Here is a 12,811-nt window from a genome sequence, read left to right on the forward strand (position 1 = left end):
CCAAATTATAAATTTGAGATCAAAAGCGTTCGTGTCTTTGTTCTCTCCCTGCATTTTAGAATATGTAGTACGATTTTGTCTATGTAGTACATGCACAAACGTTTGTTAAATAAAATTTCTAGTGCATAATAACAGAAGAGGAGCTATTTACCTTCACTGAGAGCTTTTTGAGGTAGAGTAGGCTGGGATGTAGGAAAGGAGAACACACTGTGCTATTCTAGTTTATTTTCTCTAGGTAAAAATTGCTCCAGAACCATAGTCACATAGTCCTTTTCCTCCTTCCACCTTTACTGCTTTTTATTTTTTATTTTTATTTATTTATTTTTTTTGAGACAGAGTCTCGCTCTGTTGCCTGGGCTAGAGTGCCATGGCATCAGCCTAGCTCACAGCAACCTCCAACTCTTGGGTTCAGGCAATCCTCCTGCCTCAGCCTCCTGAGTAGCTGGGACCACAGGCATGCGCCACCATGCCCGGCTCATTTTTTTCTATATATTTTTAGTTGGCCAATTAATTTCTTTCCTTTTTTTTTTTGTAGAGACAGGGTCTCACTCTTGCTCAGGCTGGTCTCAAACTCCTGACATTGAGCAATCTGCCCACCTTGGCCTCCCAGAGTGCTAGGATTACAGGCGTGAGCCACCACACCTGGCTGCTTTTTATTTTTTACTTTCTTCTTTTCTCCTAATGAATAGGGTTGGGCTTTCTGAGTTAATGAAAAGAAAGAAGTTTCCTACAAGTTATATGGGGCAAGTAAAGAAGAGAACCATTTCTGTTTTTCTTTTATCATTTCAAGTCCTAGCCAAAGAATTTATAGATAGAATGACCTGTGCTGGACTAGATTGTTCTAGGCCCATCTGGGCCCCCAGTCATATTCCTCATCTACCCTAGAATTCAGCTAGCCATTAGTGTGACCCATGTTTTGTTTCAAGGATTCTGATTCTAGGCTTAGTACCATTCATTTGCTAATAGCCTCTTTTTCCCCAGGTGCAGGAGTAGCCCTGCTGAATGACCATATTTATGTGGTGGGGGGATTTGATGGTACAGCCCACCTTTCTTCTGTTGAGGCATACAACATTCGCACTGATTCCTGGACAACTGTTACTAGCATGACTACTCCACGATGCTATGTAGGGGCCACAGTGCTTCGGGGAAGACTCTATGCAATTGCAGGGTAAGGATTTAGAAACCAGCCAGATTCATCATGTATCCAGGGCAAGAGTTTATGTGATCCCCTTCTTGTTTTTTTTTTTTTTTTTTTTTTTTTTTTTTTTTTTGAGACAGAGTCTCGCTTTGTTGTCCAGGCTAGAGTGAGTGCCGTGGCGTCAGCCTAGCTCACAGCAACCTCAAACTCCTGGGCTCGAGCGATCCTTCTGCCTCAGCCTCCCGAGTAGCTGGGACTACAGGCATGCGCCACCATGCCCGGCTAATTTTTTATATATATATCAGTTGGCCAATTAATTTCTTTCTATTTATAGTAGAGACGGGGTCTCGCTCTTGCTCAGGCTGGTTTTGAACTCCTGACCTTGAGCAATCCGCCCGCCTCGGCCTCCCAAGAGCTAGGATTACAGGCGTGAGCCACCGCGCCCGGCCGCCTTCTTGTTTTTTGATGGAGACAGGGTTTGGGTGCGGGGAGACATCTCCAATGGTATCTTTAATGAAGAACTTGTATGGAAAGAAATAGAAAGTTGATTTCTTTCTTTTGCTTCTTTCCCACTCAGATATGATGGTAATTCCCTGCTGAGTAGTATTGAGTGCTATGACCCTATCATCGACAGCTGGGAAGTAGTGACATCCATGGGAACCCAGCGCTGTGATGCTGGTGTGTGTGTTCTCCGAGAGAAATGACCATTGTTGGAACACCATCCAGAGCTTGTGACCAGTCAAAGGACAGTTTGCGGGAGAATCAAGGATCCTTTCCAGAATGTTTGTTTCTCACTCTATGCACAGAGTGATTACAGGCACTGGTGCAGTGATGATTGTACTTATTTAACACACACTCCCTTTTGTGCTGGTTGTTGTCCCCAGGAAGGGTTGGTGACAGATATCCAAGGGAAGAGAATGCACACTGAATAGATGTCAGAAACCAGACACCTCTCCCTCTGGTTTGGAGAGCACTTTCTTGTCTTTTCTAACTACCATGTGCTTGGGACACTATACATAAGTTATGCCTCATCTATTGCAGACAACTAAGGTGAGTATGGCCTACTACATGTGGGCAATATCCAGGCTAGATAATTAGAAGGACACCAACTTGAGTAAGTTTGGTAAAATCCAAGTGTTTTTTTTCCCTAGGAACAAATATTCTAATCTACAGGTAGGTAGGGGCAACACAGTTGCATTCTGGAGGAAAACAAAAGAGAGAATCCTATCAAAACTTTGGGGACCAGGGAGAGATTCATATGACACTCCCTTGGAGGGGGGGGACAGGGCTGGCATATCAGAACTGGGGTTGGAATAAGTGAAGTAAACTGAATTTAATGGAATGTGAGTGAACCTCAAAACACCACTGAAGTATAACCTGGAAGACTGAAAAAGGTATATTATTTAAAGGACTTTTTATTTCCCCAAGGTCTTTGGAAAGTGTTGAGCATCTTGGCACTGGAGACTGAGAAAATGACAGTGAACAAATGTTGGGATAAGAGGAGACGGCATAAATGTGGGCGTTCAGTATACCTGGGGATGAATTAGAAGTACCTGTGATTTTACAATCGTCTTATTCCTTGCTGGGGCTCATCTAGCCATGGCAACGTTTGCTTTGAATGGGTGAAAGACTTTCTGTGTTGAATCAAATACTACTACATTATTACTGTTACACTTCCACATTATTTATTTGGGGATGGGTTGGGGGTGGCAGCAGCCTAGTAGTTCAGCTACCTGATTACTGCCCCATTCTTTTGAGGGCACACTTCTGCTAAGGAGTGCTTTTTACTGCTGTGTTTGGTACATTTAGTCTTTTTCCTGCTATAAGAGTCCCTTACTTGTCCTTAGAGTGGCTTTTACTCATCTCAGAACAGAATAATCAATGACAACCAAAATTCTTTTGTTAGTTCCAGTACCTCAGCTATCAACATTTCTGAGCTACCAGTCAAGGCTTGTCTGTGTCATGGAGTGAAATTCTTGTTTTATGAGTATTGGGAGTGGGGATATGATAATCTAAACAAGGATGCACTTTCCCTTTGTTCTGAAATTCCATTTTTGCCTCTTTCTCTGAATTGTATTGACCTACAGAATTAATTTTTCTTTGTATTTTTGTAAGAAAATATTAAAAATCAACTGTCTCAAATGCCTTTAAGAGCATTTGTGGCTAACCAGCACTGCCTTCAGCAGACATTTTAAGGGACAAGATACAGGGATCCGCTTTAGATACTGTCTCTTCAACATGTTTACCTTGTGAGTTTACCAACTACTTCTGCTGTTTCTCTGTTAGACACAGGTAAGAGGTAGGCACTTACTGTTTTGTGAAAGGGCTATATATGCAAAGTACCCAAATGCAAAAGGAGCCAAATAAAGAATGAGGCAGACAAATCCACTTTGTTGGTGAAGAGTGCTTTATTGGGGAACTTATGGGCAGTAGCATGGTTTTAGGCATCCACAAGACAGGTAGATCTCCATGCTGTTACTTCCCAGACCCAGGGCTTGTATAAGAAAAGGTATATGTGCTCTATAGGAATGTGCAGGACAAAGTCAACCTTCCAGGAAAAGACTATGCTATATATATCATTGCCTGTAATTTGTACGATAGCATCAAGGTTGTTTTTTTTTGAGACAGACTCTCATTTTTGTTGCCCTGGCTAGAGTGAGTGCCGTGGCGTCAGCCTAGCTCACAGCAACCTCAAACTCCTGGGCTCAAGTGATCCTCCTGCCTCAGCCTCCCAAGTAGCTGGGACTACAGGCATGCGCCACCATGCCCGGCTAATTTTTGTATATATATATTTTTTAGTTGGTCAATTAATTTCTTTCTATTTTTAGTAGAGACGGGGTCTCGCTCAGGATGGTTTCGAACTCCCAACCTCGAGCAATCCGCCCGCCTCGGCCTCCCAGAGTGCTAGGATTAAAGGCGTGAGCCACCGCGCCCGGCCATCAAGGTCGTTTTGACCTAGGGACAGGATTTACAATATGTCTGTGCTCTTATACAAGGAACAGTAGATAAAGTGGAAATCTTAGAGGCATTCTCTGAACTGGAGTTAATCAAAGTTAACATAGCACATTAACATCCAAAATGGAGTTACTTTAGCCTCCACATTTATCACTATGGAGATTCTCATCAATAAAATATTTACCTGAATTTGTCATATTCATAGGTCCCTCTCACTGTAGTTACTTAAAAACCAAAGGGAAGGCCGGGCGCTGTGGCTCACGCCTGTAATCCTAGCTCTTGGGAGGCCGAGGCGGGCGGATTGCTTAAGGTCAGGAGTTCAAAACCAGCCTGAGCAAGAGCGAGACCCCGTCTCTACTATAAATAGAAAGAAATTAATTGGCCAACTGATATATATATAAAAAAAATTAGCCGGGCATGGTGGCGCATGCCTGTAGTCCCAGCTACTCGGGAGGCTGAGGCAGAAGGATCACTGGAGCCCAGGAGTTTGAGGTTGCTGTGAGCTAGGCTGACGCCACGGCACTCACTCTAGCCTGGACAACGAAGCGAGACTCTGTCTCAAAAAAAAAAAAAAAACCAAAGGGAAGAATAAGACTATCTTGAGCTCATTTAGCACTCACTTGAATTTTAAAGTTTCAGTCACCCCCAGTCCCTTTTCGATTTGCTTCAATTTACGGCACATTAAATAAACAGCTATGCAGAAGGCTTGCAGAATTGCAAAAATCCTGATGCTCCCAGAGCAAAAGGAAGCAGGAACCACAAGAGGAAGTTATTTGCACTAAAGGTCCCTGCCAACCTTTCTTTAGTAGATGTCTGCTAATTAAACCACAGCCTATGAAATGTGCTCATTCTGTTTCAGGAAGAGACACGGGAAGTTGATGGAGAGGTGAAGAAGTAGGGATAAAGGGCTGATGGTTCCTAAGGCTGTCTTCAGTGCTGACTTCCAAGTTTCAGACCAAATTCACAATTCCTATACTGCAGCCACAACTGAATATTCTGCAGAAAAGTTAACATGTTACACTCATAGCTCGCTCTTCACTCTTTTCCCAATCTTACACACTTCCGTATGTTCACATACATAGAGAATAGGAAGCACCAAATTAAGTGGTCCCTTCTGTTCTAGGAAAGCTACCATTTACCTGTGTCACCCCATCACAATACTAATACATCCAATTAGTTTCTAAGTTCTATACAATTTTATCTTTAATTGTTCCAAATCCATTCCCCTGTCTTTATTCTTTCTGCTACCAGATAATTCAAGCCTTTATCTTGGCTGTACTCATGAGGTACATGAGCCTCATGAGCCTCCGGATATCCTTACCTCTACTCTTTTTCCTTTCTTCTAATCTAGCCTCTCCACTTTGTTCAGTTATCTTTCTAAAGCATAGATAGGATCATTACAGTATTAACAGACAGCAGATATTCAGTAAATATTGAGCAGTTAGGCCGCTGATATGTCAAATTCCTTACCATGACATTAGACCTATGGTGATCTACTTTTCAAAAATTATTTTATTTTTGCAATAGGGTCTCACTATGTTGCCCAGGCTGGTCTTGAACTTGCGACCTCAAGGGATCCTGCCTACATCAGAGTAGCTAAGACTACAGGCATGTGCCGCTGTGCCCAGCTGTGATTTACCTTTCTGATCTTAACCTACCTACCTCTAATACTGCCTCTTTCCCCAGGCATAATCTGGTTCAGCCACAAATTTAGTCTACTAACCATTCCTAAACTTGTTTTCACCTTTGTTCATATATAAATACTATATAGTTAAGTACTACAATAACTAAGAGCAGTGGCTTTAAGCTGCACCTGGATGTCTGAGTCCTGGAAAGTTACCTTTTTGATGATTTAGTAAGGTTTTGGCTTTGGTTTCTAGGAGACAGAGTCTTGCTCTGTTGCCCAGGCTGGAGTGCAGTGGCACGATCATAGCTCACTGCAACCTTAAACTCTTGGCCTCAGGTACTCCTCCAGCTTCATGTCCCCTAAATGCTGGGATTACAGGCGTGCACCACTGTGCCCAGCCTATTTAATAAATTACTAAAAGCGCTTCAAAACAATGTTTTGCTGCATCATAAATGGTCACCATGATCAGGACAGAGAGCATTCCAGGCATCTTTTTCCAATACCAAAAAGGTTCATGCCGCTCATAGCAGTTTCCTTATAGAGGAAGCTAAGGTAGCCACAACTTGCTGATGGGGAGTCCGACCCAGATTCCCTTCACACTGCCCCCAGTTATGTCCCCATTCATTTAGGAAACTAAATTCAAATCTCAGAAAACTAAACAGTAAGGTCAACCTTAATGACGTATTTGTTTAGGTCTTAACATTAGCGACCAGGTAGGTAAGGAGATTTGTCAGTGGCGCCAGGGAGTGACCCTGTCACAAAGCCTGCCGACACCTACCCGCTCAGGTTAGGCAAAGAGTGAAGGCGCTTGCGCAGTGGAGTCCAGAGCGGGGGCAGCGGACGCCTGCGCGGAGAGGGCGTGGCCGTCCTGCCGCCCCGCCCCTGCCTGGCTGCGCCAGCGCAGTGGAGAAAGCGAGCAGAGGCAGCGCCTGCGCGGTCGTGGCCGAGGAGGCTGTGGCGGCAGCGGCGATGGAACAATCGGAGCAGCTGAGCGAGCTGGTGTCAGCCGAGGGCCGGAACCGGAAGGCGGTGCTGTGCCAGCGTTGCGGCTCCCGGGTGCTGCAGCCGGGGACTGCTCTCTTCTCCCGCCGACAGGTAGGGAGGCAGGCGAGGGGCCCTTGACACCCGCGCGCGGTCCCCGAGGGGCCGCGTTGGCAGGAGTCGGGGTCCGGGCTCCTCCATCTCCGGAGACCGCGCCCCTCCTTGCGTGGCCGTCAGGCCCCGCCCCTGGGGCGCGCTCGGCGAAGCTCCGCCCCCGAGGCCGGCCGCGGCGCGGGTGGGGCCGGCTCTCCTCAGCGCGTCCGCTGGCCGCAGTCCGGGGCCGCTTACCTGGGCGCCGGTCCGCGCGCGAGTGGCCGGGAGGCGCCCCCAGCCCGCGGCGACACCGGCAGGTGTGCGTTCCGCCGCCGCCGCGACGTTGCCCGGGGCGCGGGAGTGTCATTTGACCACTGTCGCGCACCAGACCCCCAGCCACCCTCCTGAATCCGCCGCCCCAGTTTTGGCCGGCGCCTGTCTGCCCCACAGAGGAGCCCCAAAACAACTTCGGTGTAGGGGACGTGACGAAATAATAACTCCTGTAACCTGCACTCTTGACCGAGGCGCTGGAAGCCACCGTTTTCCACACGAATCCTATTTCAAGTGGGATAGAAATAAAAATTTCGAAGGGAAACTTAATTTTTTTTTTTTCTTCAAGTTTAGGAATTTTAATGCTCTTTCCCACCACGATCACCTCAAGTGAGAAAAATTTTATTTTGGTAAACTTTTATTGTAAGTGTAACGTCCCCGACAGGAAAGTGCTAAGTATAATGTCATTTCGACCATGTGCTTATCCTATCACTCAAAATTATTTCTAAAAATACACAGATCATTTTATTTCGTGTGGTTGAACAGATGGTGAAGTGTAATGCCCCATATAGGAGCAAGAAGCACTCATTTCTCCAAAACAGAGCGCTTTTCCTAAAAGAGGGGGTGAAGAAAAGAAAAAAAGTATCTTTCTTGTTTTGTGAGGGTTCTGATGATTTTTAGCCTTGAGATTGGCGGAGCTCCACCTGTTCTCTTGATAAGACTTCCAAGGATTGGGAGTAGAGTCCTCAATTTGTTTTACCAAATTAGTGGCATTATGAAGCAGTGGGGAGAACGTGGGTCTTGGAACCAAACATACATGTAACTGAGTCCTGACCTAATCATTCATTAACATTGGAAGAGTTATTTAACCTCCACGAGCTTCAGGTTGCTCATTCTGTAAAATGAAGATGATGATATAGGGAAGAATTTGTGTGAAAGTGTGTAGCACTGTGCCTAGTGCAAGTTAACCTGATACAGGTATAGTAACCTTGTGTAGGTTATTCCCATACTCCTTTCCCATGGCAAGGTTTTGTCTACTTTTATGAACTGGCAGGAATTAGGAGACTGTACAGGAGTTTATAGTTTATTTTTTTATTTTTTTTTTTTTTGAGACAGAGTCTCGCTTTGTTGCCCAGGCTAGAGTGAGTGCCGTGGCGTCAGCCTAGCTCACAGCAACCTCAAACTCCTGGGCTCCAGCGATCCTTCTGCCTCAGCCTCCCGAGTAGCTGGGACTACAGGCATGTGCCACCATGCCCGACTAATTTTTTTTTTTATATATATATATCAGTTGGCCAATTAATTTCTTTCTATTTATAGTAGAGACGGGGTCTCGCTCTAGCTCAGGCTGGTTTTGAACTCCTGACCTTGAGCAATCCGCCCGCCTCGGCCTCCCAGAGAGCTAGGATTACAGGCGTGAGCCACCGCGCCCGGCCTATAGTTTATTTTTAAATTTTCTTTTTGATGTTTCAATACATAGAACACATAGTGATCAGATAAGGGTAATTAGGATATCCATCATCTTGAACTATTTTTAAATTCTTAATTCTTGTTTGATATTATTTTAAACTGATTTTGCCAAAAAATTGTGTGAGCAAATTAAATTATACATTCTGTTTCTTAACTAACAAAGTGGCTTCTATTCTAGAAGGGGGCCTAGAAATTCTTTTGTTTTTTTATGTGTTTTAAATTTTTTTCCCTTTTTACAAAGACATAAAGAAGTTTTTTGTCTGGATAAGTTGTCCTGTGATACAAAAAAACAAAGAACACTCCCCTGCCCTGATTACTGGTCTTGGGCAGGGTTGCAGGTTTTAAACATTTTACCCTTTTTCAGGCTGTTCCCCCTGTTACAGGTGCAGTATGGCAGGACCCCCGTCTTGGGGGGAAAAAAAATTAGCTGGGCGTGTTGGCACATGCCTGCAGTCCCAGCTACTCAGGAGGCTGAGGCTGGAGGATCACTTGAGCCAAGAGTTTGAGGTTGCTGTGAGCTATTGACCGATTGTGCCACTGCAATCCAGCCTGGGCAACAGAGTGAGCCCCTGTCTTTAAAACAAAACAAAAAGAAGTGAGGTGAGGAATAAGTGGTATGACAGCAGCCATGATGAGCAGCAGAGGAGTAACAAGCTTTGCTGGCATTGTATTTTGTAGTAGTCTGGGACAAGTAAAAGTGTGTACACTACCCATATGGAAGAAATGAAAGCAAGTGTGCGCGGGCGCGTGTGTGTGTGGGTGTGTGCACGTGTGCACGCGTGCATGCCAGAGGCTTTCTCTTAATGATTGGGAAATCAAACAGATTGGACTGTGCAAGGGTCCTGGGGATAATATTCCAGATTGTAGAACTAGATTTTCATTTTGATAAGATGAATCCAGTATATTCATAATAATGATGGAATAGATCAAATCCAGATATCCTCTGTTCATTCTTTTAATGAATATTTGAGTTCCTGCCCTGTACCAGTCACTATTCAAAGCACTAGACATATAGTAACGAACAAGGAGGGTAAGTTCACTGCTTTCCAGGAGCTGATATTCTAGTGGAGGGAGACACATGATAAGTAAGTAGGCCAATAAATTAATAAGATAATTTCGGAAAATAAATGATAAGTAAACAAGTGGGAGTGGCATGAATAAACTTCTAGAGGTGATGAGTATGTTTGTTACCAAAAGTTTGGCACTTGTCTCTGAGGCTGAACAAAGAGGGGAAAAGAAACAGAAGTTTACTAATTTGCTGGCAAATGAGGAGGATGGTAGACTCTCATCTTAAAGAACCATCATCCCCCCCATAAACAAAAATACAGGGTTTTGAAAGGAGGTTTTCAACGTGATGCTATTGCTGTTTAACTATAGCATCTCTGATCATCTGAAGATGATCTCCTGACCTCTGTTGGGATAATTAAGGTACTAGAGAGTAGAGAACACTCCTCTGCCTCTCTATTACTGTTCTCAGGCAGGAATCCAGGTTTTAATTCCTCAAAAAGGGTGAGGGGTTTTAAAGAGACAACTCGTAAAACATTTTGCCCTTTTTCAGACCCTTACTTCTGTTACATGTTCATTATCTTGTTACATGTGCCAAAGTTTATCAAACTATACACTTTAAATATGTGCAGTTCATATGTCAGTTATACCTCAATAATGCTCTTTTTAAAAAATACAGTGGGCAAATAAGGAAAGCTAATTCAGATTGTTTGGTTAGAGAAGACCTAAGAAGGTTACATTTGAGCTGAATACCAGGAAGGAGCTGGCCAGACCAAGATCTGAGTGCAGAGCAGACTCATACTGTTTGCGGAAGGGAAGAGCCCAGTGTGTTTGAAGCATGAGGAGCCAGAAAGGAGACTAGGACCATGTAGGGTCCATGGTAAGGACAGTGCCCAACTGATGCTCCTCTTTCATGTCTCTTAACACCTTTCTTACCGCTCACGAGTTTTCTTGTGTTTCATGCGCCGTCTGTTATGGACCTTATATGTCAACACACTGTCCTGTCCATTACGGAGAGTAGAGGTTTACCGTCAAATTTGCAAATGAAACATCAAGAATGAAGAAAGGTGACATAGTATTTTCCAGAAAAGGCGATATTCTTCTCCTAGCATGGAAAGACAAGCGGGTTGTCTGAATGATATCAACGACCCATGACACTTCTGTCTCGACAACAGGAAAAAAATAATAATAGAAAAATGGGAGAGAACATTGTAAAACCTGCCTGCATCAAGGAATACAATGCCCACATGAAAGGCGTTGACCGTGTGGATCAATTCCTTTCGTGTTGTTCCATTCTAAGGAAAACGATGAAATGGACAAAAAAAGTAGTGCTGTACCTTACAAACTGTGGAGTTTTCAATTCATTTAGAGTGTACAATGTCCTCAATCCACAAGAAAAATGAAGTGTGAATAGTTTCTGCTATCAATGGCAAGAGACTGGATAAGGGATGACAATAATGAATGCTCTTCAGAACTGGAGACAAATCTGTCCAGCCCTTCCCCTGGGGGTGCAAGGAGAGCACCCCGTAAAGATCCACCCAAAAGGTTGTCAGGTGAAATGAAGCAGCATGAACCTACATGTATTCCAGCGAGTGGAAAGAAAAAATTTCCTACGAGAGCCTGTAGAGCTTGTGCCGCCCATGGAAAAAGGAGTGAATCTAGATACTTACATAAATTTTGTTTGGTCCCTCTTCATAGAGGACAATGTTTTATGCAGTACCATACGTTAAAAAAGTACTAGGAACTTTAATTGTTTAATTAGTTGTTTAATTGTTTTTGTAAATAAAAATGTTATAATTATTGAAAAACAACACCTAAAGTGCATTATGATATGTAGTTATGATGATTTAAATAAAAGCGTGCCCAAAAGCATGCGGTCCCTGGCATATGTCTTAGCGATTTCTATGTGGTACGAAATGTGTTAAGAATCCTGGTCTGCAGCTTAATGAGTTGGCTGCCCTTTTTTGCAATTTATTGTTGTTGTTCCGGCTAGTGAGTGGTGTGAAGTGTAGGTGCGATGGGGGTGATGAGGTGACTGGGCCAGTTCACCTGTGACGTTCTCTGTGTTCTCTTCCACTGCAGCTTTTCCTTCCCTCCATGAGAAAGAAGCCGGCGCTGGCTGATGGCAGCAATCCCGATGGTGATCTCCTCCAGGAACACTGGCTGGTGAATGACATGTTCATCTTTGAGAATGTGGGCTTCACCAAGGACGTGGGCAACATCAAGTTTCTGGTCTGTGCAGACTGTGAAATTGGACCCATTGGCTGGCATTGCCTAGATGACAAGAACAGTTTCTATGTGGCCTTGGAACGGGTTTCCCACGAGTAACTGAGGGGAAGGGGATTCGGCTCCACCCCCAGTATAAAGCTACTCCCCACAAGAACTGGCATTTAACCTGGTATAACTGTTCTTCTGCCTTCATCTCTGTGTTGATATAAATAATGAATACCAACATGTCCACCTTTCATGCAGAGGGTCTATCCTGCTTCCTTAAACTTCAAGTCCATGCCTCTTGTTTAGTTCCTTTTGCATCACAACATTTCCTAACTCCTTTTCTCCCCGGTTTTGGGATACTGTAGTGCCTCCACAAATCTAGTCTCATCCTTAGCCTCTGCCTAGGCTCTCTTTTACCCAGGGCCTCCCTTATTTTTGCTCTAGAAGCACAATATTCAACCTCTTAGCCATGACAAAAGATGTTCATATTGCTGATAGTTAGACTCTACCTTTTTCTCTCTCATTCAGGAATGCATACAGATATGTGAGAGTGACTTTGATGTATAACCTTGTTATCTACAGTTTTTTTCTAAAAGGAAAGCATTTACAAACTTGGATATTTAAACCACTGATCAGAAACAGATTACTTTGGACACGTCTCTAACACCATGTCTGAGAGCCTCTGCTCTAGGTTGATGATGACATTCTACTGTGAAGATGAATGTGGTCCCTCTTCCCTTCAAATCTTGATGTGGCTTCTTTTTGTGTTAGCTTCTCATTGCTACAGCCTATAAGCTGAGAATCAGATTTTCAGCCCCATCTGGCAGCCACTCAAGGAAAACTCAGCCCTAGCTGTTTACCCAGGCTCTCTTGGAATCAGAGTGAAGGGTGAAGGATATGTGAGGGATAAAACCTTTGCCAGATGATATGGAAGATTATAGGTTTGTCTCATCTGGACAGATGGCATTCTTCCTTTGTTCTTAGGAAGACTTCTTTAATGGGTACTGTCTTCATTTACTGAACCTATTAGGCATGGTCCTCATAGAGTTTTTGGTTTAGTT

The 12,811-nt window shown here is 44.0% G+C and overlaps 2 protein-coding genes across 4 annotated transcripts in view; both read left to right on the top strand.

Moving 5' to 3' along the window:
• The window catches only part of KLHL12 (kelch like family member 12), a 30,891-nt gene extending 27,365 nt beyond the window's left edge, over positions 1 to 3,526 (top strand). For all 3 annotated transcript variants that reach the window (XM_012744369.3, XM_012744370.3, XM_012744371.2), the window contains exons 11-12: positions 982 to 1,168; positions 1,716 to 3,526. In XM_012744369.3, the coding sequence (XP_012599823.2) occupies positions 982 to 1,168; positions 1,716 to 1,842 (314 nt within the window). In that variant the 3' untranslated portion in view covers positions 1,843 to 3,526. The remainder of the gene's footprint in view (positions 1 to 981; positions 1,169 to 1,715) is intronic.
• Positions 3,527 to 6,499: 2,973 nt separating this feature from the next.
• Positions 6,500 to 11,991, top strand: RABIF (RAB interacting factor). Its single transcript, XM_012744373.3, has 2 exons — positions 6,500 to 6,815; positions 11,619 to 11,991. The coding sequence occupies exons 1-2, from the start codon at positions 6,690 to 6,692 to the stop codon at positions 11,862 to 11,864; spliced, it is 372 nt and encodes a 123-aa protein (XP_012599827.1). The 5' UTR covers positions 6,500 to 6,689; the 3' UTR covers positions 11,865 to 11,991.
• Positions 11,992 to 12,811: the final 820 nt, after the last annotated feature.

The sequence above is a fragment of the Microcebus murinus genome, chromosome 23 (assembly GCF_040939455.1).
Source record: "Microcebus murinus isolate Inina chromosome 23, M.murinus_Inina_mat1.0, whole genome shotgun sequence".
In the NCBI taxonomy this organism is placed as follows: Eukaryota; Metazoa; Chordata; class Mammalia; order Primates; family Cheirogaleidae; genus Microcebus; species Microcebus murinus.